Below are 24,164 nucleotides of genomic sequence, written 5' to 3'. Positions count from 1 at the left end.
TTTTTTTGGAGATGGAGTTTCACTCTTGTTGCCCAGGCTGGAGTGCAATGGCACAATCTCGGCTCACTGCAACTTCCGCCTCCTGGGTTCAAGTGATTCTCCTGCCTTAGCCTCCCAAGTAGCTGGGATTACAGGCATGCAGCACCATGCCTGGCTAATTTTGTATTTTTAGTAGAGATGGGGGTTTCACCCTGTTGGCCAGGCTGGTCTCGAACTCCTGACCTCAGGTGATCTGCCTGCCTTGGCCTCCCAAAGTGCTGGGATTACAAGCGTAAGCCACCACGTCTGGCCTTTTTTCTTTTTTCTTTTTTTTTTTTTAATTAAAGAGATGGGGGTCTCGCTCTGTCACCTGGGCTGGAGTGCAGTGGCCATTCACAAGCGTGATCATAGCTCACTGCAGCCTCGAACTCCTGGACTTTTGATACTCCCACCTTAGCCTTCTGAGTAGCTAGGACCACAGGTGCACGCCACTGTACCCAGCTTGTTATTATTTCAAAAGCTGGCACTTTTTCCTCAGGTCACCTTTTTTTTTTTTTTTTTTTTGAAACAGAGCTTTGCTCTGTCGCCCAGGCTGGAGTGCAGTGGCGCGATCTTGGCTCACTGCAACCTCTGCCTCCCGGATTCAAGTGGTCCTCCTGCCTCAGCCTCCCAAGTAGCTAGGATTGCAGGTGCCCACCACCATCCCCGGGTAATTTTTGTATTTTTAGTAGACACGGGGTTTTGCCATGTCGGCCAAACTGGCCTCAAACTCCTGACCTCAAGTGATCCACCTGCCTCAGCCTCCCAAAGTGCTGGGATTACAGGCGTGAGCCACCTAGCCTGCCCAGTTACCAATTTTTCTATCCAACCCCTGAGCCACCCCCACCCCAAAGGCGACCCAAGTCTGGGATTCACTCACCCTAGGGTGCAGGGGTCTCCTCGCCGAGCCACTGCAAAGGGGCTGTCCCCTTCAGTCCTGCTGGTGACCACTTGACTGAGAGAGAGGGTGGCTGCTGCTGCCTTTCCTGTCCCTTTGAGATCTGTAATGATCAGACAGGGGGTGCAGGGTGGAGGCGGGGACCCAAAAGAGTAGGGTGCAGACAGCTCCCGGACTACAATGGTCTTTTTTATTTTTTAGTTTTTTGAGACAGAGTCTTGCTCTGTCACCCAGGCTGGAGTGTAGTGATGTGATCTCAGCTCACTGCAACTGCTGCCTCCAGGGTTCAAACAATTCTCCTGCCTCAGCCTCCCAAGCATCTGGGATTACAGGTGCCTGCCACCATGCCCGGCTACTTTTTGTATTTTTAGTAGAGATGGGGTTTTGCTGTGTTGGCCAGGCTGGACTCGAACTCCTGGCCAGAGGTGATTCACCTGCTTCAGCCTATTACGTACAATGGTCTTTACAGCAGATCTGCGCTCTGGCTTGGTGTTGCTGAGCTGGGTCATCTCCTAAGCTTTCAGGAAGCTTAAGATCAGTGGCTTTATCACTCCAATGGGGCCCTGGGCTAGCCCCACCTCTTCCATGTCCCCTCCCTAAGGCCACTCCTCCTTTCACTGGGCTCCAGAAGCTAGACACTGAATGCTTTATCTGTCTTTCCCAATGCTGTTCCTGCTCACCCCCTCACATTGCCCCTAGTTCCTTCGCCATGGGGAGATCTAGGTGGGTGACATTCAGGGAGGTGACATTTTGTCACCCAGGCTGGAGTGCAGTCGCATGAACATGGCTCACTGCAGCCTTGACTTCCCGGGCTCAAGCGATCCTCCCACCTTCGGCCCCCAAGTAGCTTGGACTACAAGTGTGCACCACTACACCTGGCTAATTTTTTAAATTTTTTGTAGAGACAGGGTTTCAGTACGTTGCCCAGGCTGGTCTCGAACTCCTGAGCTTGCCTCGCCCTTCCAAAGTGTTGGGATTACAGTTGTGAACCACCTCGCTTGGCAGACCAGCTGAACTCTTGCTCCCCAGCTCTGAAGCTGCCCTGGGAGCCTGTAGCTCCCTTGGCGTACTCCCTCCATCTATTTAGTGCTGTCTGCAGAGGGCTTATAGAAGCACATGGTACCCAAGTCCGATCCTGGAGAAGAGGGCAGAAAAGGACACCCCATGGTGGGCAGGGGCAATGCCAGACCCCAGAACAGGACTGAAGGGGAAACCCCCAGCTGCCCTTTCTCTCACCAGGACCTGGGATCGGGGCAATGGTCACCTTGGATGGCTCAGGGGCCACCTGTTCCAGCCAGGGGGACCTGGTGCTGACCCTAGCCTTGGGAGGGCAGGGCCTTGTCCAAGGTCACTCAGCGGGTTGCTGCGTCGGAGTAAAAATTATCTCCTCCGTGGCTCCAGAAGCTTTGACTTCCCCATCTATAAGCCCCCTCCCCCCAGGGATTTCCTTTGATGAGGTCTTGGGCAGCTTGAGGAGGCTGGGAGGGGGGGCACACGGGGGACAAGAGGAGGTGAGATCTGGGAACCCCGGAAGAGAGCGAGGCCGGGGCTTCTTGGCTCAGTCCTGTCTGGGTCTCTAGCCGGAGGAGAAACTTGGAGAAAGTAAGGAATCCCCCCAGTTCTGGGGCCCTGGCACCCCACGCTCAGGGTTAAACGGCGGCGGGGGCAGAGGATCCAAAGCTGACCTCACCAGCTGGGTCCCGGGATTCGTGGATCTGACCAGAAACCTGCTCTGCCCCAGCCCAGCTGGGTGACCTTGGGCGAGTGGTAACCCTCTCTGGGCCTCAGCCCCTCCTCCTGTCCGGGAGAGGGGAGGGGGGAAGGGAGGGAGCTTAGGGAAAAGAACAGGAACCCGGAGCCCAGCGCACAGTAGGCTGGCAGGTGGGGGGTTCCCTCCTACTGCGCAGCCTGGCCAGCACAGGGAATCCCCGCCACAACGCAAGGAGAAAGGGAGAAACCTGAGGGGACAGAGAGGGAGGAGGGGGCAACGGGAACCAGCGGTCCTTTCCCCCCACCACTGAGGAGGGTGCAGGCGTGGAGGATCCCCATGTCCCCACCTTCACCTCGCGGAGGGAGGGGGATGTCTGCGCATCCCCAGACCTGGAAGCAGGAACCCCCTCCTCACAGGGCATGGGGGTGGGGTCAGGAGCTGACTCCCGGGATCGGTGTTGGAGGCAGGGGTTGAAGAAGGGATGTCCCCCTCCTCCCGCAGCTCCCCTTTGAATTCCCGGAGTCGGGCAAGCTTTGACCAATCCGCCCACCAAAGAGAAGGGGACCGCCGCCGGGACCGAACGCTCCCCGCCGTGCCCCCCACTGCCACTCACCGGCCGGAGTCGGCCGCCGCAGCCGGAGTCCCTGCGCCCTGCCCGAGCGCGAAGACAAGTGCACGGCCGGGCAAGGGCGTGTGAGCCGGGAGGGTGTGCGCGCGCCGCCGCAGAGCCGACCCCCTCCCCGCCGACCTGGGCCCCGCCCCGCCGCCCGGGGAGGGGGCGCGGACCCCGCAGGCCGAGGGAGGCAGTCCGTCGCGGCCACAGCCCGGGCCCTCCCCCTCGCAAGGCGTCTCCTCTAAAGCAGGGATGGAATCCCCCCCCAGGTCTCTCGCCAAAGCCCACTCTCCCCCCTCCACCCAGGGGCGTGACAGCAAATCTTAGAAAACGGTCAAAGAGATGGGAGGACCCTCTGCCGCCTCTGGCCCAAGGTGCTCATCTTACAGACGGGGAAACTGAGGCCCGGAGAGCGGAAGCCCCTGGCCAGGGCCCAGTGTCCCAGCAGCACGGAACAGGGCTGCTTCCCTCACTCTGGGGGGCCACTCTCTCAGCTCCGGGAAAGAAGAGAGTCAGGGAGAGAGGAAGGCAGACAATTAAAGCCTCCCCACCACGCCACTGGGGAGGATCGGGGGACCCAGAGGCTTCGGGCAGCTGGCGACGTTGACCGGGCTGGAAGGTCCCAGCTAGGAAGGGGGAGCCTGGGTGGCCAGAACCAAACCACAGAAAACTTCTCTATTTCATTGTTGGGCTGGTGACACCCTCCCCCGAACCTGCGCGATTAGGAACCTCTTGAGCCTGACTGGCCCGGGCTTGGGTGGCAGAGTTGTGAAGGTCACTCTGCCACCTTAGAACAATGTGGCTCCCGGGGTCTGGCTCGGTAGGGGATGGGAGGGAGAAGTCCAGGGGCAAGCCCTTCCCGTGACCTCGGCCCTGCCAAGCCCCTTTCTGAGCCTCAGTTTCCCTTCAGCGAATGGACAAGTGCCCACCTCCGGGGTCCCTCCAGCTCTCCGAGTCCGTAGGGCCGCCGGATATGTCTTGCTGTTCTCCTTCAGCTGCCCCCTCCAACAGAAAGCGTGGCTCCAGCTCAGACCACCGTGTTCCTCCTCGAAGTCCCCTGCCCCGCCCCGTCTCTGAACCCCCACCCACCTTCAGCCATGGTCTGGGGCAGGGGACAGGGAGGGGGGTTCCTCTTGGAAGCAGGGAGGCTTCTACAAACCTCCATTCTGGTTTTTGTTTTTTGTTTTTTTCCTCTCTTTTCTTCCATTCATTCTAAAAATAGCCCTCCCCCCTCCCCAGCCCCCCGGCGGGGAGCCTCTCTGGAAAGGTAACGAGCTTCCCGGGCGGGGTCTGGAGGCCGGGATTCCGTGGCGCGGGCGGGGCTCGGGGACTCCGATACTGAGGGGAGGGGAAACTGGGAGCGCACCCCCCACCCCCATTGTGTGTGAGATGCGCTCAGAGGGAGCCGCCGGTGTGACCGTGACCGTGTGGAGGGAAAAAGAACAAAGGGGAGGAGGCCTTCGGGTCTGCACTGTGGAGGCAGAGAGCCGGTGGGTTCGCAGAAGCCGAGGACAAGGGGTGCCACCCAGCACCCTCCCCGGGGGGGACTTCCCGCCCCTGTTGGGGAAGGCTGCGACCGATGCTTTAGTCAGACACAGTGAAGGAGAGTCAGGCTGCAGAGGTGACAAGGACACCCATGATCAGGGGATTCCCCCACGCCCCGTGGACCCCACAATCGCCCAGTGGAGCCCGAAAACCCTCCCCACTCCCGCGGCTCCTCCTGTCCCCGCCACAGTCCTTCTCCCTGACGCAGCCACAGACTTCAGTCCTCACCCGTGTGACAGGTCACGTCCCTGTCCCGCATGACCGCCCTCCCCCCACCTCCCTTCTCTTCTTGAACCAAGAGGAGCACCCTGACTCCTCACAGGCCGACGCGGTCTGCCCCCCACAACGCCCACCCTTTGTTCCAATCCCTCCGCGGTCTCCCTGGACCGCCCACCACATTCTGGACACGCCCAGCGTCTCCCCCTAACCGGTTCAGCCTCAGAGCCTTTGCATCTGCGATTTCTTGGGCCGGGATCGCCCTTCCCTGGCTCTCCTCACCCCCTGTTCCCACAGGGCTCTTCAGGGCTCCATCCAAGGTCGCCTCTTCCCTAGAGTCGCCCCTTCTCTAGGCACGTCGCCCTGGTTTACTGTTCTCACTGCCCTCAACCCCTGGTGTGAACTTGCTTGCTCTTTCATCTTCTCCTCTCTCCGCCCCTGGGAATGAGGGGCCAGGTGCAACTTGGTCCTGGCTGATGGGAGGAGAGGGCCGCTCCCGACCCAGCACCACCCCAGGAGCTACCTAGCTCCAAATAAAGGGACAGCACCACCCTTTGCCCAGCTAGCCGCCCTAGAAATGCCTCCAAGACACGGCACAGCAGATCCACAGCCGTCTTCTGCAGGGGGGTCACCTAGGCCAGCGAAACTAAAAACACAGGAGCCGAAGTGTCCCCAACCCGGGACCGCTTAGCCCGTTTCCGGAATAATATGCCCCTGGGGAAAATGATCCGCAGGGACCGAGCTCCTGGCCGGTTGAGCAGAAGCCAGGCCGGAGGCGCAAATGTTCCACTGTTCCGATGGCGAATAAGTAAAAGGAGCGAACGTGGCAAGTTGGGGAAGTGTTGGGGGAGACGCTGGGGGCAGCCCAGGGCCAGGGATCCCTGGGGGGCTGACCTTTCCCCCTTTGATTTTGTTTTGATAACAAAACAAAGTGTTTTGTTATCTTACACTTTTTGAAACCAAAGGGAAGGATAAAAGGGAAATTGCTTTGTTGGAGGGGACAAAGGCCCAGAGAGGGTATATGTCCCCATGGGATGAGGACGCAGTTGTCCGTGTCGAGAAATGCAACACTCCCTCACCTGCACTTGCCTCCATAAAATCACCCTCAAATGTTTTTTTTCATGAGCACCTACTACGTGCCTGTGTGCTTTTGTGCCCAGAGAGTGAGGGAGGCTGCCCGAAAGCAGAGCCCTGGAGGTTCCCGGAGAAGGAGAAGGTGCAGGTGTCTGGGACCCGCGGGGCGATGTGGCCTTGGCAGGGCCAGGCCCATAGCGGAGGGTTTGGAGGTCGTCGGGGGTGAGGAGCGCTTAGAAAATCCCCGAGGGTGCGTGCTGCACCTTTGCGCTTTCCCCTGCCTAGCCCGGACTCGACTTCAGGCTGTTGTTCAAGGCCAGGAGGACGGCAGATGGCTGGGGGAGGGGATGACGAGGTCCGGGGGTACACCCCACATGCCGGGCTGTGGGGCGCTAGGCAGGCGGGAGACAAAGGCGTCTTCCGCGAGGGTCCGCACAGCTTTCGAAAAGGATAGGGACAGGTGGTGTGTAAATTGGGGGGTGGGGGGAAACGACAATAGCCCAGATTAGGGCTGCGGGATAAAGTAGAGGACACGGAATGGGACATACTTATAATAAAAAATTGCTCGTTTATCTGAAAGTCAAGTTTAAGTGGGCGCCCTGTATTTTTTTTTTTTTCTAAATCTGGAAACCTTAAGCTCGGACTCGAAGATCCTGACTTTCTGGCACAGCAACCCCCACCCTCGCAGACCAATCTGCTGGGCGGGAGACTGCAGGTGCCTAAGGTGTCCCCCAGCGCCCCCTCCCATCGCCCCCACTGGCCCAGTGTACCCCTCTCCTTGTCCATATCCCTTCTCTACTCCCTAAGCTCCTCCTCCCATCCCCCTCCGCCTTTGTCGTCCCCCTCCCTCTACGCTCTCCCCCGTCACCCCCTCCCTGGCGCGCATCCCCAGGCTCGCCTCTCCCTGCACCCCTCCCTATAGTCCCTACCCATTGCGTTTTCCCCCACCGCCCCCTCCTCGGCACCCACCCCTCCTCCCCTTCTTTCCTCCCGCGCCGTCTCTTCTCCCACGGTCTCTTCCTCCCCAGCACCCGCTCCCCCGCGCCCATCCTCTACTCCCCCGCCGTCCCCCCGGTGCTCGAGGGGGAACCCCGGCTGCAGGCGCGGAGCCCCGCGCAGGCGCAGAGCCACCCGGCTTCCCCGAGGCCGCCGCCGCCCGCGCACTGCGGCCCGCGCGCCCGGTTGCTAAGGCAACGGCGGGGGCCGGAGTGGGAACCTCGGGAAGACCCCGCTCTCGCTCCCTCCCCCGCCACCTCCTCGGCAAACCCCACTCCGGTTTGAGCCGGTTTCCCCGCCCCGCCCCCATGCGCACTGCGGCGGGTGAGGATTCCCCGGCCCTCAGGGTGGGTGGGTTGGGGGCGGAGGGGGCCGGGGGGGGGGGGGGTCGGGTGGGGCCGACGCATGCGCGCTGGGCGCGGCATCCCGTCTTCGGCTGGCGCGCGACGGGAAAGCCCCGGCGCAAATGGCGAGCACCCCCCCGCGCAGGCGCAGTGAGCGACCGGCGGCCCCGCGGCCCCGCCCGGTCGTCCTGGCAACGCACGCGGGGCCGGCTGGGCGCGCACGGAACTCCCCTCTCACGCCCCCTCCCGCTCTCTGCGGCGGAGCTGGGGATTCCCTGCTGCCAGTGCGCACGCGCGGGCCCGGGATTCCGCGGGGGCGGGGGTGGGGGCGGGTCCGGGGGCGGGGCTGGGGCCGGGGCCGGGGCCGGGGCTAGGGGCCGAAGGGAGTTAAGGGCCTTTCTGTAACAGGGAACAAACGTCATCACCTTGTCTTTGTGCCCGAGGGCTGACGACCACTCTCTCAGCTCCTGTCCTGAGTTTCATCCTCACTCTTGTCCACCAGTTGTCCCTCTGCAGGCGCCCGGAAGAGCCTGCCGCGCGCCGCTCTGATCCGCTCCCTGCCGTGCTCATAACCGCACGGGGTCTCCCCATCGTCCTGGGGTGAAGCCCCACTCCTTTGCCTGGCGTCCGAGGCCCTATGTGCCCAGTCGTGTCTGGCTGGCCCTCCCGTCGGCTTCTTCCCTCGGATCGATTACCATTGGTCCCCGACCTTCTCTCATCCCCAGCCAGAAAGACCCTAACATGGTCATGTGGGCCAAGCCCTTCCCCACGTACCCTTCCCAGGTACCATCTCCTTGATTCTCCAGACAGCCTGGGGTTGGGCGCGGTTTTTAGTCTTATTTTACCGGAGAAACTGAGGCTTAGATCATTTAGAACCTTGTCTAAGGTCTCAGAAGAGTCAGAGGTGGGATTCGAACCCAGGCCTCCATTTGTGGGGAGCTATATGGGCTATTCCATTCACTTCCTGGCTGGCATCTTCAGCCCCGATTCTGGGCCCCAAAACTACCCCTGCTGCCTTCCTGGCGGCTCTGGGTGCTTCCCGGCTATGTGACACAGGCAGGTGACTTAGTTTTCTTTCTCTTTTCCTTTTTTTTTTTTTTTTTTGAGACAGAGTTTTGCTCTCCTTGCCCAGGCTGGAGTGCGATGGTGTGGCCTCGGCTCACTCTGCCTCCCGGGTTCAAGCGACTCTCCTGCCTCAGCCTCCAGAGTAGCTGGGATCACAGACGCCCGCCACCACGCCCGGCTTTTTTTTTTAGATGGAGTCTCTCTCTGTCGCCCAGGCTGGAGTACAGTGGCGTGAACTCGGCTCACTGCAACCTCCGCCTCCCGGGTTCAAGCGATTCTCCTGCCTCAGGCTCCCGAGTAGCTGGGATTACAGGCATGCACCACCACGCCTGGCTAATTTTGTATTTTTAGTAGAGACGGGGTTTCTCCATGTTGGTCAGGCCGGTCTCGAACTCCCGACCTCAGGTGATCCACCCACCTGGGCCTCCCAAAGTTTTGGGATTACAGGCGTGAGCCACTGTGCCCAGCCTTAGTTTTCTTATATACAAAGACGATCAATATCTCATAGGGGCTGTCCCCAGGGCTCAGTGAGGGGCTGCTGCCACCTGTTTGGCCAAGGCCTGGCACCCAGTGGTGCCACTGCCTGTCTCCTCCCACGTGGGGGACTCTGCTCGTTGGTGCCCCCTGCAGGATGCAGGGGGCCTTACCTTCCTCTCCTTTCCCTAACCCTCACCAAAGGTCTCTCCCAGATATCCCACCTTTCCTACAGTCACTGTCTCAGGGTTGGTTCTTGGGGGACCTCCAAACTAAGCTAGCGTCCAACATATGTTGGTTAGTTTTTATGTTAACTTCAGCTGTACCCAGTTTATTTTTTAGAGACGGGGTCTCGCTCCGTCGCCCAGGCTGCAGTGCAGTGGCACAGTTATGGCTCACTGCAACCTCCTCACTGCAACCTCTAACTCAACCTCAAGGGATTCTCCCACCTCGGCCTCCAAAGAAGGTGGGACCACAGGCGCATGCCATCACGCCCTAATTTTAAACTTTTTCTGTAGAGACAAAGTCTTGCTTTCTTGCCCAGGCTGGTCTCAAACTGCTGGATTCAAAAGATCCTTCCACTGTGGCCTCCCAAAGTCCTCCGATTATAGATAGGTGTGAGCCACGGTGCCTCACCTGTACCTAGTTATTCCTGGCACCTTTTACCCTCCGTTGAACAGGAAGTAGTGTGACTTCCAGACCTTTGCACATGTGATTTCTTCGACTTTTCTGTCCCTTGTCTGTGTGGAGAGCTCCTATGCATCCTGAAAGTCCCGTCCTCCATGATACATTCTATCTCCCACCTCTGGGCAGAGCCTAGCCCCTTCCAGCCTGCCCAGCCCTCCAGCCCTGACTACACAGAGCTGAGGACCTCTATGGGGACCTGCATGCACTAAGCCTTGTGATCTGGGAGGACAGTGATATATATATATATATATTTTTTTTTTTGAGATGGAGTCTCGCTCTGTTGCCCAGGCTGGAGTTCAGTGGCTCACTGCAACCTCCAACTCCCAGGTTCAAGCGATTCTCCTGCCTCAACCTCCTGAGTAGCTGGGACTACAGGCACTTGCCGCCATGCCTGTCTAACTTTTTGTATTTTTAGTGGAGATGGGGTTTCACCATGTTTCCCAGGCTAGTGTCGAACTCCTGAGCTCAGGTGACCCACCTGTCTTGGCCTCCCAAAGTGCTGGGATTACAGGCATGAGCCACTGCGCCCAGCAGGACGGTGTTCTTGGTGGAGGGATCAAGCCTTCTGTGTTGGAGGGTCTCAGAAGCCAAGAGTAAGGAGGCTGGAAGTACTGAGCTGAGAGGGTAATGGGGAGTCAGGGGACAGCCCTATGGGCATACGAAGTGGGTGTCACCTGGGCAAGAGCCATAGCAGTGGCCTGGTAAGTCCTTCAACCCTACCCTCTACCCTTGTGCCTCAGTTCCCCCCACTGTTATGGATGACCTTGGACAGCAGGGCTGTCCAAGGCCAGGCACACAGTGGGGACTTCATGACCATTTCCTGCACCGGGGGCTGCTCCAACCTCTACCCGAGCCCACTGGGTAAGTGCTGCAGATGATCTGACCACTGCAACTTTTTTTGTTGTTGTTGCCAGTCTTGCTCTGTTGCCCAGGTTGGAGTGCAGTGCTGTGATCTTGACTCTCTGCAGCCTCTGCCTCCTGGGTTCAAGCGGTTCTAGTGCTTCAGCCTCCCCAGTAGCTGGGATTATAAGCATGTGTCACCACACCCAGCTAATTTTTGTATTTTTAGCAGAGATGGGGTTTCACCATGTTGGTCAGGCTTGTCTCGAACTCCTAACCTTAGGTGATCCGCCCACCTTGGCCTCCCAAAGTGCTGGGATTACAGGAATGAGCCACCACACCCGGCCCTGACCACTGCAGCTTCTGGGGGCACCTCCATCCCCTGCTGCCCTCATGAGTCCAAGCAATTTGCTCAGCCCACACAGCCTCATAGGCCCATCTCCCAGCTGCCCTTCCTCTATTCTTCCGGGCTGGCTAAGTTCTAGGAAGCCAGAACTAGGTTCAAATCCCACTCCACCCTTCCCAGATGTGCAGTCTCTGACGGGACGCTTGCTCACACCCACTCCGATCCACCTGCTCACTGCAGCCTCCAAGCCTTTCCCGGCCCAGTGCCTTCCTCCTCCCTCTGCAATGAGATCTGACTCATCCCCCACTAAGGAAGAAATCCTCCACTGGGAAGCCTGCCCAGGATTCAGCACAGAAGGATTTGGCCCAGATGCCTCCCCTGTAGGAATAACAACAGAGCAGCCAGCATTTCCTGACCCCAAACACAGCATGGTACCCCCACTCAAGTCCTAGGGCCCACCCTGAACTGGAATCTCAGGAGGCAGACAGGCTTCAGCTCTTCTCTGGCTCTGCCCCTGAAGTATGGCCAGCGCCTCCACCTCCACCTCTCTGAGCGTGTGCAGGAGACAGTGGAGCAGGTGCCTCACTGGACAAGTGGCACAGCCAAGCAGGGGTGCTGGCAGGAGCCGATGAAGCACAGCTGGCAGCAGGAAGGAGCGCGCTGTTGGGGGCTCTTGTCTTTTCTAGCTATGATCCCAGTGCGGTTCACAGCAGGTCCCCAAAGCTGTTCCTTCTCCCCACTCTCCGCCCGCCTCTCCCCACCCACTCACTTAGGCTTCAAGTGCCTCACCGCAGCCTTGCCGCCACCTTTATTGGGCACTCAGCCCTGAGGCTCTACACACACGCGCCGGGGGATGGGAGGGGATGGGGTGTCACTCGGGGCAAGGACCCTCTGGCGGGAGGACGGGTGGCTGGTGATAAGAGCATGGCCCCGGGGCCCGGCGCCTTGGCCCGGAACGCTCTGTGACCCTCGCAGCTGACCTGGCCTAAGGGCGTGCAGAGTCGTGACCTGGACCACCCGTGGGTGAACTGGCTCCCCAAGTTCTGGGCTCACTTGGGGGCATTGAAGGGCACGGCCCGCTGGTTCATGGGGTTGTCAGGAGAGCGGAGCCACTCCTTCTTGAGCAGCTGTTTCAGCTGCGACAGCCGCATGTTGGGGTTCTCTTGTTTGAGCCGCGGCAGCTGGGCTTCCTCAAAGGCTGTGAAGGCTGCCCGCATGCGTCTTTCTGGGTGCCGGTCGGCCGCCTCCTCCGCCACGCTGGGGGTGGACATGAGCGTCAGGGGGCCTTGGGCGCAGCCTTGCCCCGAAAAGCCCGGCCCCGCCCCCCCGGTAGCCCCGCCCCCGATAACCAGCTCCACCCCTGGGAAGCCCCAGGCCCCGCCCCGTTACCTGAGCACTGCAATGGCGTCCTCAATAGTGCGCGCCTCCACGCTGCCCTCCTCCAGCACGCGGCGGTTCACGTTCTCCTCCAGCGGCACCTCCAGATGGCTCTTGGCTTTCTCGGCTGGGCGGGTGGGTGGGTGACAGAGACAGAGAGAGATAAGCAAAGATGCACAGTTCCAAGGAGATGAGATAGAGACTGGCAAGAGAAGCTAGGGGCGGGAGGAAGGCGGGAGAGATGAGGGGGGATGGAATCGCGACTTCAGCTGATAAGCCCTCTTGGGACAGGTCCCACCCTCCCGGCGCCCAGTTCTCTGCCTTACTTTCCGGCAGCCCTGCAAACAAGAGGACCCCGGGGGGCACAAGCCCTGAGGTTGCCTGCTCACGGCCAGGCCTACTAGGAGGCGGCCTACCCACCCACCCTGCACCACGTGGAGCCCCGGCAGCTTCTCTGGGGGCCAGGAGGGGGCTAATGGACTCAAGGTCCACTGCCTCTGCAGTGGGCAAAAGTGCAGCTCCAGAGCGGGATGCCGCCCGACCTGTGTCCGGGGCCTCCCTGAGCTGATGGTCTCGGCGCAGCGTGTCCTCGATCTGGGCCCGGGTGACCTTGCTGGACGTGGCCACCCGCGGCGCCTTGCCGCCCTTGAGCTTGGAGTCCTCCTCCTCCAGTAGGCGCTGCGTCTCCTTCTTACGTTCCAGCTGGTCGAGGCGCCGCTTCTCCTTCTCCTCCTGCGGGGGGCCGCGTGCATGGTCAGGCAGAAGACCCCACACCCCCGCGCCACCCACTAGCCTGGGGTTCGAGTTTTCATCTCAGCCAACGAGGATTTAGACTCTGTGCTGGGTGCAGGGGACATGCCAGGAACAAGATAAGTCCCGGTGCTGCCCTGGGCGGGGGATGTGAGGCCAACAGGGGAACCTTGGACAGGGCGGGTGGGTGGCTCTTGAAGAAGTGACGCTCCTAGGTCCGAAGAGGGCCGGCCAAGGGGGAGAGCTGGGGAAGAGGAGCGTCCTTAGCAGCAGAGGTACCAGTGCAAAGGCGCCGAGTCAGGAGCCATTTGTTTTAACAGGAACAGCTTGGAGGCTGGAGTGGGAGTGAAGCGGGAGGGGGAAGAGGCCGGGAGGGAGACGGCTGGGCCATGAGGAGCCTCTGGGGGCCAGGGAGGGGTTCATGTTGGATTCTAAGAGCCGTGGGAGGCCTGGACCCGTTTCAGGCTAGGGCAGGGGCTCTGCCCTTATGAGTCGGGCAGCACTGTCCACGTTTCCCTGCCGTGGGTCACTGAGGCTGAAACTGATTCCACATCGGCCGCCCAGGGAAGCCCTGATGCTGGCTGGATGAGGGACATCTGGGCTACGGGACTTGCCCTTGCCCTGGCCTGCACGGACCCCAGGGGGCCGAGCGAGCCCATGGTTTATATACAGTGCTGCTGGAAGCTCAGGGCAGTACTCTGCCTGCTGCCTGGCACTCCTGCAGGGCCCTGGTCTCGGACACCCCTGCCTGCCCCCTCACTGCCTGAGACTCCACCATCTGACTCTCACACCTTCAGCCTTCCCAGGGACGATCCCCACACCTGCAGTGTCCCCCTGGGACACTACTACTGCATCTCCAGATAGATTTGACAGAAGGGAATGTCGCAGAATGGGGTGGACGCACCTAAGGACACTGCCAGGGCCTGACCCCCACCCCCACCTGCACAGCAGGAAAGTGGAGGGGGCGGTTAAAGTCAAGGCTGTTGGAGTGCACAAACTGGGCTCCCATTGCTGTGCTGAGGAGCCTCAGTTTCCCCCTCGGTCAGAGGCAACGTCCCGAGGCTCCCCGACCGATGCGTGTCACACACACATTCTGCCTCAGACAGGGTCTTTTTTTTTTTTTTTTTTTCTGAGACAAAGTCTCTCTCAGTCGCCCAGGCTGGAGCGCAGTGGTGCGATCTCGGCTCACTGCAACCTCTGCCTCCCGAGTTCAAGCAATTCTCATGCCTCAGCCTCCCAAATAGCTGGGATTGCAGGTGCCCACCACCACGCCTGGCTAATCTTTTGTAATTTTAGTAGAGACGGGGTTTCACCATGTTGCCCAGGCTGGTCTCAAACTCCTGACCTCAAGTGATCTGCCTGCCTTGGCCTCCCAAAATGCTGGGATTACAGGTGTGAGCCACTGTGCCTGGCCAATGTATGATGTTTGAAGTGAGGAGAGGTATATCACTGGTGGGGGACTGACCAGGAGGGGTATGAGGGAAACTCACGGGGACTGAGAATATTCTAGAGAGCAGGGGTTGACAAACTATAGCCAACTAGCCAACTGCCTTCTTTGGTAAAGGTTTTTTGTGTTTTTTTCGTTCATTTGTTTTTTCGAGACGGAATCTTGCTCTGTCGCCCAGGATGGAGTGCAGTGGCACCATCTCGGCTCACTGCAAGCTCCTCCTCCCGGGTTCATGCCATTCTCCTGCCTCAGCCTCCTGAGTAGCTGGGACTACAGGTGCCTGCCACCATGCCCGGCTAATTTTTTGTATTTTTAGTAGAGATGGGGTTTCACCGTGTTAGCCAGGATGGTCTCGATCTCCTGACCTTGTGATCCGCCCGCCTCGGCCTCCCAAAGTGCTGGGATTACAGGAATGAGTTACCACGCCCGGCCCTTTTTTTTTTTTTTTTTTTTTTAGGCAGAATCTTGCACTGTCGCCCAGGCTGGAGTACAGTGGTGCAACCTCTGCCTCCCAGGTTCAACCAATTCTCCTGCCTCAGCCTCTGGAGTAGCTGGGATTACGCATGCCCGCCACCACGCCCGGCTAATTTTTTGTATTTTTAGTAGAAATGGGGTTTCACTATGTTGGCCAGGCTGGTCTCGAACGCCTGACCTCGTAATCCACCTGCCTTGGCCTCCCGAAGTGTTGGGATTACAGGTGTGAGCCACCATGCCCGGCCCCTTTGGTAAAGTTTTATGGGCACGCAGCCACACCTATTTGCTAACCTACTGTCAGTGGTGGCCTTCGTGCTGAATGATAGGGTCTAGTGGCTTCCTGTCTGGCCCTAAGTGAAGTCTAAGCTATTCACCACCTGGCCCCAATTGCCTGTCCAACCCCCTCCATACCTTGTCCCGGATGCATGCAATACAGGTGTGCTCAGAGGTACATGCTTTCTGACCCACACTCCTAGGACAGGCACGCTTTGCTGTCCCTTAATCAAATCTCTTAACAGGCCAGAGGCGGTGGCTCACGCATGTAATTCCAGCACTCTGGGAGGCCGAGGTGGGCGGATCACTTGAGGTAAGGAGTTGGAGACCAGCCTGGCCAACATGGTGAAACCCCACCTCCACTAAAAATACAAAAATTATCCAGGCATGGTGCCATGCCTGTAATCCCAGCTACTTGGGAGGCTGAAGCAAAAGAATCGCTTGGACCTAGGAGGCTGAGGTTGCAGTGAACTGAGATCACGCCACTATACTCCAGACTGGGCAACAGAGACTGTCTAAAAAAAAAAAAAAAAAAAAAAAGGCCAGGTGCGGTGGCTCACACCTGTAATCCCAGCACTTTGGGAGGCCGAGGTGGACGGATCACTTGGGGCCAGGAGTTTTAGACCAGCCTGACCAACATGGTGAAACCCCATCTCTACTAAAAATGCAAAAATTAGCCTGGCATGGTGGCGCACACCTGTAATCCCAGCTACTCGGGAGGCTGAGGCAGGAGAGTTGTTTGAACTTGGGAGGCAGAGGTTGCAGTGAGCCGAGGTCGCGCCACTGCACTCCAGCCTGTGCGACAGAGTGAAACTCTGCCTCAAAAAAAAAAAGCCTCTTAACAAACGAGAAGGTGCCAGTCTGGCTCCAGCTCTTCCTCATAGCCACGTGATCTGGGCTTTCTGCCTTCTCTGCCTCAATTTCCTCATCCAGAGGATGGGGCCAACCCCACTGGCCAAGACGCAAGCCACAGGCAGGACTAGGCCAATGATCCTGACACTATGGGCGGAAAGGTCTCTGGATTCTGTCTGGATACTGGATCTTTTTGTTTTATTTTATTATTTTATTTTTTTGAGACGGACTCTTGCTTTGTCACCCAGACTGGAGTGCAGTGGCGCGATCCCAGCTCACTGCAACCTCCACCTCCCAGGTACAAGTGATTCTTGTGCCTCAGCCTCCTGAGTTGCTGGGACTACAGGTGCGCGCCACCATGCCCAGCTAATTTTTTTATTTTTAGTAGAGATGGGGTTTCACCATGTTGGCCAGGATGGTCTCGAACTCCTGACCTCAGGTGATCTGCCTGCCTCGGCCTCCCGAAGTCCTGGGATGACAGGCGTGAGCCACTGCACCCGGATGGATACTGGATCTTTGACAGACATTGTTTTTCCTTTTGAGTTTTCAACTTTCCTGTAGTGTCAAAATTTTGATGATCCCCCAACCCCCAAACTATAAATATCTCCATGGACCCAGTGCAGCAGGGTGGGTAGGGGTGGGGCTGGAAGAAAGCCAGGGACATTGAATGTGTGCTAAAAACAAGGCAGGATCTACCCCTTCACAGAAAGACAATGGGAGGCCAGGCGCAGTGGCTCATGCCTGTAATCCCAGCACTTTGGGAGGCTGAGGTGGGAGGATTGTTTGAGCCCAGGAGTTTGAGACCAACTTGGGCAACACAGTGGGATGACCCCCACCCCCTACACAAAATACAAACAATAGCTGGGCGTGATGGTGCATGCCTATAGTCCCAGCTACTTGGGAGGCTGAGGCAGGAGGCTTGCTTGAGTTCGAGAGGTCAAGACTGCATTGAGCTGTGATCCTGCCACTGCACTCCAGTCTGGGTGACAGAGCAAGACCGTCTTTAAAAAAAAAAAAAAAAAGATGATGGGTAAAACAGGTGGGAATGTCCAGATTCCCCCCAAGAACTGGGCATGTTGTCAGGATAGCAGCCCCTAAGCTGGGGGGTTGCCTAGAGGGCCAGTGTCTCAGCTACCCAGGGTGTGGAAACCAGGAGCTGTGGCTAGCATGGGTCACTGGCGCCACCTACTGGGCCAAGCAGGTCAGCATCAGCCCTAAACCACAACCTAGACACCAATGAAGCATGGTGCTTGGCCCTGGGCTTTTTGATCCATCTTGAGTCAGTCTCATTCTGTTGCCCAGGCTGGAGTACAGTAGCACGATTATAGCTTACTGCAGCCCTGAACTCCCAGGCTCAAGTGATCCTCTCACCTCAGCCTCCCAAGTAGCTGGGACCACAGGCACACACTACCATGCATGGCTAATTTGTACATGTTTTGTGGAGATGGGGTCTTGCTATGTTGCCCAGGCTGGCCTCGAGCTCCTGGCCTCAAGCAATCCTCTCACCTCAGCCTCCCAAAGTACTGAGATTACAGGCATGAGCTACCACGCCAAACCATGGCTTTTAAAAAATAAACACCTGGGCCGGGCACATTGGCTCAGGACTGTGATCTCAGCACTTTGGGAGGCCAAGGCAGGCGGATCACCTGAGGTTGGGAGTTCGAGACCAGCCTGACCAACCTGGAGAAACCCTGTCTCTACTAAAAATGCAAAATTAGCTGGGCATGGTGGCACATGCCCGTAATTCCAGCTACTCAGGAGGCTGAGGCAGGAGAATCACTTGAACCCAGGAGGCAAAGGTTGCGGTGAGCTGAGATCGCGCCATTGCACTCCAGCCTGGGCAACAGAGGGAGACTCCATCTCAACAACAACAACAAAAATAAAATAAACACCTAGAAGAACCTGTGGACCTGGGTCAACAGGTTGGAAATGGGGGCCTGATCACAGCGTTTCTCAGCCTCAGCACTGCTGACATCTGGGGCTGGCTCATTCTTTGCTGTGGGGGCGTCCTGTGCATTCTAGAGTGTCAGCATCTCTGGTCTCCACCTTCTAGATGCCAGCAACACCCCCTCTCCCCGAGTTATGACAACCAAACACATCTCCAGGTGTTGCCAAGCGTCCTCAGGGGCAGAGTAGCTCCACGGTGAGAATGACCATCTAGCCCAACCCTGACATTACTCAAAAGAGAGAAACGTCCACAGAGAGCAATGACAGCCTCACTGTCCACAGACAAGCAAGATTGTGCCACCCCAGGGCCTTTCCACACACCATTTCCTCTGCCTCCCTCCCCTCTGCCATCTCCAGTGCCTCCTGGCATTTTGCTTTTTGTTTTCCGAGACAGTGTCTCACTCTGTTGCCCAGGTTGGAGTGCAATGGCACAATCTCAGCTCATTGCAACCTCCGCCTCCCGGGTTCAAGCAATTCTCCTGCCTCAGCCTCCTGAGTAGCTGGGATTACAGGAGCCTGCCACCATGCCTGGCTAATTTTTGTATTTTGAGTAGAGTCAGGGTTTCACCATTTTGGCCAGGCTGGTCTTGAGCTCCTGACCTCAGGTGATATGCCCACCTCGGCCTCCCAAAGTGCTGGGATTACAGCTATGAGGCACTCTGCCTGGCTTCTTTTTTTTATTTTTATTTTTTGAGATGGAATGTCGCTCTGTTGCCCATGCTGGAGTGCAGTGGGGAGACCTTGGCTCACTGCAACCTGTGCCTCCCAGTTCAAGCAATTCTGCTTCAGCCTCCAGAGCAGCTGGGACTGTAAGTGTGCGCCACCACGCAGTTAATTTTTGTATTTTTAGTAGAGACGGGGTTTCATCATGTTGGCCAGGCTGGTCTTGAACTCCTGACCTCAGGTGATCTGCCTGCCTCAGCCTCCCAAAGTACTGGGATGACAGGCGTGAGTGACAGCACCTGGTCCCTCCTGGCCTTTCAGACCAAAGCTCAGAGGGCCCTCTCGCTATTCACCCACATTGACATAAGGACCACTGGCCTTGGCCACAGGGCATGCGGGCCACGGGGACTCGGAATGCACGCACCTTGCGCTGCTCCTTCCTCATGACGTGTTTGTCGTCGTCCTTCCAGTAGGCATCCTCCAGCTCCTTCTGCTTCTTGGCATCAGCGGCCGCCTTGGCCTCTGCCCTCCGTGCCCGGGCCGCTGCCGACTTGGTGTTCTCACCCTGGAACTTCTTGGGCATCCCTCAGCAGGCTGCGGGAAGAGGATGGGGATGGGGGAGCAGGGGCCGGAGGGGACATCGGCACTCAGCACCCCCAGAATCACACTTAGGCAGCCAGGACCCTCTTGGGGCCTCCGTGGCCTTCTCTGTATAAAACAAGGGCTTTGGACTTAGCGCTCTCCTTGTAAAAGTTTATTAAGGCAAAATTCACATCATGACACCAAATGAGCTCATTTAGGCCAGGTCTGGTGGCTCACACCCGTAATCCCAGCACTTTGGGAGGCCGAGGCGGGCAGATCACTTGCGGTCAGGAGTTCGAGACTAGCCTGGCCAACACGGCAAAACCCCATCTCCACTAAAAATACAAAAATTAGCTGGGCATGGTGGTGTGCACCCGTATTCCCAGCCAGTCAGGAGGCTGAGGCAGGAGAATCGCTTGAACCCGGGAGGTGGAGGTTGAAGTGAGCCAAGATCGTGCCACTGCACTCCAGCCTGGGCGACAGAGTGAGACTCCGTCTCAATGAAAGGAAAAAGAATCAATTTAAAGGTGTACAATTCCGGCCAGGCACGGTGGCTCACGCTTGTAATCCTAGCACTTTGGGAGGCCAAGGTGGGCGGATCACCTGAGGGCAGGAGTTCAAAACCAGTCTAGTCAACATGGTGAAACCCCGTGTCAACTAAAAATAAATAAAAATTGCTGGGTGTGGTGGCGGACGCCTTTAATCCCAGCTACTCAGGAGGCTGAGGCAGGAAAGCCGTTTGAACCTGGGAGGCAGAGGGTGCAGTGAGCTGAGATCGTGCAACTGCACTCCAGCCTAGGCGGCAGAGTGAGACTCACTCAAAAAAAAAACAAAAAGCTGGGTGTGGTGGCACATGCCTATAATCCCAGCTACTCGGGAGGCTGAGGCAGGAGAATCACTTGAACCCGGGAGGCGGAGGTTGCAATGAGCTGAGATCACACCACTGCACTCCAGCCTAGGCGACAGAGCGAGACTCCATCTCAAAAAAAAAAAAAAGGTGTACAATTCAGTGTTTAAGTATATTCACAGCGTTGTGCAAATACCACCTCTGTCTAGTTCCAGAACACTTGCACCCCCCCAAAAGAGGCCACATCACCATCAGCAGTCACTCCCTATTCCTCTTCCCCTAGCCCCTGGTAACCACCAATCTGCTTTCTGTCTCTGTGGCTTTCCCTGTTCTGGACATTTCAGTCCATATCAATGGAATCACAGGCCGGGTGCGATCGCTCACGTTTGTAATCCCCGTGCTTTGGGAGGCTGAGGCAGGAGGATTGCTTGAGGCCAGGAGTTCATGACCAGCCTGGGCAACATAGCAAGAGTCCATCTCTACAAAATAAAAAATAATTAGGCACAGTGGCTTGTGCCTGTAGTTCCAGCTACTTAGGAGGCTGAGGTGGAAGGATCGCCTGAGCGTAGGAGGCTGAGGCCACAGTGAGCTATGATTGTGCCACTACACTCCAGCCTGGGCAACAGAACAAGACCCTGTCTCTTAAAAGAAAAAAAAAAAAAAAAAAGGAAACAAGGAAACAAGGCACCAATACGTACATGATACAATGTGGTTGAACCTCAACAACGCAATACTAAGTGAAAGAAGCCAAACACAAAAGGCCACACAGTGTGAGAGTACATTTATTTATTTATTTTGGAGACAGGGTCTCACTCTGTCGCCCAGGCTGGAGTGCAGTGGCGAAATCTCGGCTTACTGCAGCCTTGACCTCCTGGGCTCAAGTGATCCTCCCACCTGAGCCTCCTAAGTAGCTGGGACTATAGGTGCAGGCCACCATGCCTAGCTTTTTTTTTTTTAAGGCAGGGTCTGACTATGTTGCCCAGGCTGGCCTTGAACTCCTGGGCTCAAGTGATCCTCCCGCCTCGGCCTTCCAAAGTGCTGGGATTACAGGCCTGAGCCACTGCACCTGGCCCTTCTTTCCTTTCTATGGCTGAATATTCCTCCACTGCATGGATACGCCACATTTTGTTTATCCATTGTCCACAGCTAGACATTTGGGCTGTTTCCACGTTGGGGCTTTTTTTGTTTTGAGACGCAGTTTTGCTCTTTCACCCAGGCTGGAATGCAGTGGCACAATCTCGGCTCACTGCAACCTCCACCCACCCGGTTCAAGCAATTCTCCTGTTTCAGCCTCCCAAGCAGCTAGGATTACAGGCACCTGCCACCACGCCCGGCTAATTTTTCTATTTTTATAGAGATGGGGTTTCACCATGTTGGCATGTGCCACCATGCCTATCTGATTTTTGTATTTTTAGTAGAGACGGGGTTTCACTATGTTGGCCAGGCTGGTCTCAAACTCTTGACCTCAAGTGATCCGCTTGCCTCGGCCTCTCAAAGTGCCTGGATTACAGGTGTGAGCCACAGTGCCTGGCAATTTCTGCTGTTTAAGCCACCCAGTCTGTGGTATTAGTTATGACAGCCCAAGCTGGAAATACAGACACTTTTCTCTGTGTGGTAAACACTCACTCACTTGCACACACGTCATTCAACAAATATGTACTGGGCACCTAATACGTGTGCGATACTGGGGAAAGAGGTGGCACAAATGAGCTTTCTGCCTGCATGGGACTCCCAGAGAAGAGCCAACACATGCAATCAGAGTCCTAATAAGGACACGCAGGGCGCTGGGGAAGCCCGGAGAGGGCTTCTGACCCAGCCTGGGTCAAAGGGCTTCCTAAAGGAGACATCTAAGGAAAAGTCTGAATGAGTGGGGGAGAGCGCAGCCTGCACGCGGGATGCAGGAGGTAGGCTGGAAAAGGGGGCGATTTGTATTCCAGGGAGATGGGAAGGTGTGGAGGGCGCTGGAGCCGGGAGGCCCAATCTATGGGTCACACAAGCCCTCTGGGGTTAGTGAGGAGGTGGACTCCCCAGATGGCAGGAGCTGGGAGCCCAGGCGGGACCCAGGGAGTGGCTCAGGCTGGGCGAGGGGCACACTTAGAAGCGAATCAAGACCCATGGGGATTAAGACCCCACGGATGTGAAGGTAAAATAACAGAATACAAAATTCAACAATGCCTCCTCCAAGCAGCCCTCCCGGCTATCCCTTTTGAAGTCCCCCACCACTAATCCCCCTACAAGAGGCCGGGGGCGTCCGCGCCCAACTCTGTCCCTCTCGAGACCAGAAGCTGCCTAGGGGCAGTCCGGGGCCAGGTGGCCTCGAACATGCTGTCGCGTCGAGCTTCAATCGTCTAGTCTGGAAATGGGCATCGCCCCCAACTAGGTGCGGTTCAGACTGGACGCCGGAAGTGCTCCCGCCTCCCAGCACCCCTCCTCCAGCCTTCCCAGGGGATGGTCCCAGGCCAAGCAGCCCCCGCCCCGCGCCTCTGCTCCCCGAACCCGGGTTCCGCCCGCGCCGCAGACGCTCCTACCTTCTTACCCCAGCGCCGGCCCGGTCGCGCCTCCGTGACGTCATCAGGGGGCCTGCGCGCTGAGCTCCTGGCGGCGCGCACTCATTGCGCCTCGGTACCGCCGCCATTTTGGTAAAGAAAAAGATGGCTGGGCCTCGGACCCAAGCCAGGGTAGTCAGCCACTTCTTTGTCTCTTCAAAAAGAGGACACTTAATACGCCCTCATTCCCTACGCTCATTTAATATGTTGATGAACCAGGAGGGGCGGGCAGAGGCGAAAATCTAGAACATTGCCTTTACCAAGATGGCCGATGCCCGGATGAAAGATGGCAGCTGCGACTACACACGTGGTCCGGCGGCTTCAGCCTGGAGCGGCCCGGCCGCCAGAGCGCGCCCGCGGTCCATGAGGGGAGGTGGACCCAGTATAGCCCTGAGGAAGCCTCTCCGTAGCTCTTCGCAATCCCTTAGCGCTTTAAAAGTGCTTTCCTAGTCCTGAGTCTCTGTGTCCCACTGGTGACGCTGGGGCGGGGCTAGGAGTGGGGAGATAAATGGGGCAGAGAAATTAACACACACCGCGCAGTCCAGGTAGGGAAACCGAGGCTCAGAGAGACCAGGAATTGAGTTTGGCCAAAATGTAACCGCTAGTAGGCTCATAACCGCGAGTAGGCTCACATTCCGTCTCTTGCTCCTGCCAGTGCCTCTTCCTGGATTGCTGACCTGCTCCCCACTTCTGCAATATTATTTATTAATTTTATTTAGAAATTAGGTTCAAGGCGCCAATTTGTCTTAGGCACTATACTTTAGATTTTCTGCATTTACTACTTCTCGGTGTCCTCAACAGTAAAAATGGCAGTATTAGGGGTTTAAGGTTACACCGGTCCTGACTGTGGAGAGGGAAAAGCAAATGCTTTGGGGGCAGTTCAGGTAGGAGTAGTTGACCACAGAGTCCATTCCCTAAAAGGCATCCCCCCAGCGACCTTGCTGGGACCTAAATCCCAGTGCGCGATGCACCTCCCCTGCTCTAACGCTCCCTGCTCCCCTGGGTTCCCATTGTCCCGCAAGACTCCTCCCACCTCCCACCCCATCTCCCTTGGCTTCCCTCATCCTCCCATTAGCTCTCTGCTCAGGTCGCACCAGCCCACTTCTTACAAATTGCCAGGCGCAGTCTTGCCTCAGGGAGTTCCCCCAGGAATTTCCCAGGTTTTTCCGTGGCCAATTCCTTCCCTTCAGGCATGAGACAGAAAGGTCTCTGGTTGCAGTGGGCTTAAAGTCGGAAAATCACATGAAAGATTATTATCCTGGCTGGTCGCAGTGGCTCATGCCTGTGACCCCAACCATTTGGAAGGCTAAGGTGGGAGGATCGCTTGACGCCAGGTGTTTGAAAGCAGCCTGGGCAACATTATGAGACCCCATCTCGACAGAAGATAAAAACATTAGCTGGGCGTGGTGGCATGCTCATCCTCCCATTCAAGAGAATCACTTGAGCCCAGAAGTTGGAGGGTGCAGTGAGCTATGATAGCGCCACTGCACTCCAGCCAGCCTGGGTGAAGGAACCTCTCTTAAAAAATACTACTAAAGGCCAGGCATGGTGGCTCACGCCTGTAATCCTAGCACTTTGG

At 57.3% G+C, this 24,164-nt stretch overlaps 2 protein-coding genes across 2 annotated transcripts in view; both read right to left on the bottom strand.

Annotated features, from left to right (window-relative positions):
* KCNN1 (potassium calcium-activated channel subfamily N member 1) overlaps positions 1-3,343 on the bottom strand; it is a 46,938-nt gene extending 43,595 nt beyond the window's left edge. Inside the window, exons 1-2 of the mRNA XM_055372135.2 lie at positions 3,241-3,343; positions 899-1,019 (exon numbers count right to left, since the gene is read on the bottom strand). The gene's annotated coding sequence lies outside the window, so the exon portion shown is untranslated. The remainder of the gene's footprint in view (positions 1-898; positions 1,020-3,240) is intronic.
* Positions 3,344-11,608: 8,265 nt separating this feature from the next.
* CCDC124 (coiled-coil domain containing 124) lies at positions 11,609-22,623 on the bottom strand. Its single transcript, XM_004060285.5, has 5 exons — positions 22,568-22,623; positions 19,035-19,204; positions 12,747-12,936; positions 12,217-12,331; positions 11,609-12,084 (listed from the first exon to the last, which is right to left on the bottom strand). The coding sequence occupies exons 2-5, from the start codon at positions 19,191-19,193 to the stop codon at positions 11,877-11,879; spliced, it is 672 nt and encodes a 223-aa protein (XP_004060333.2). The 5' UTR covers positions 19,194-19,204; positions 22,568-22,623; the 3' UTR covers positions 11,609-11,876.
* Between the last annotated feature and the right edge of the window lie 1,541 nt (positions 22,624-24,164).

Source organism: Gorilla gorilla, chromosome 20 (assembly GCF_029281585.2).
Source record: "Gorilla gorilla gorilla isolate KB3781 chromosome 20, NHGRI_mGorGor1-v2.1_pri, whole genome shotgun sequence".
NCBI lineage: Eukaryota > Metazoa > Chordata > Mammalia > Primates > Hominidae > Gorilla > Gorilla gorilla.
This window is presented reverse-complemented; position numbering and strand designations above follow the sequence as displayed.

What these genes read in the sequence shown, in the direction of transcription:
- CCDC124 (XM_004060285.5), bottom strand. Translation starts at nt 19,193, where the DNA reads ATGCCCAAGAAGTTCCAGGGTGAGAACACCAAGTCGGCAGCGGCCCGG. An exon ending in CAGGGAGGCCCCGGACACAG is followed by an intron (nt 12,332 to 12,746) that starts GTCGGGCGGCAT and finishes CCACCCGCCCAG; the next exon opens with CCGAGAAAGCCAAGAGCCAT. An exon ending in GACGCCATTGCAGTGCTCAG is followed by an intron (nt 12,085 to 12,216) that starts GTAACGGGGCGG and finishes GTCCACCCCCAG; the next exon opens with CGTGGCGGAGGAGGCGGCCG.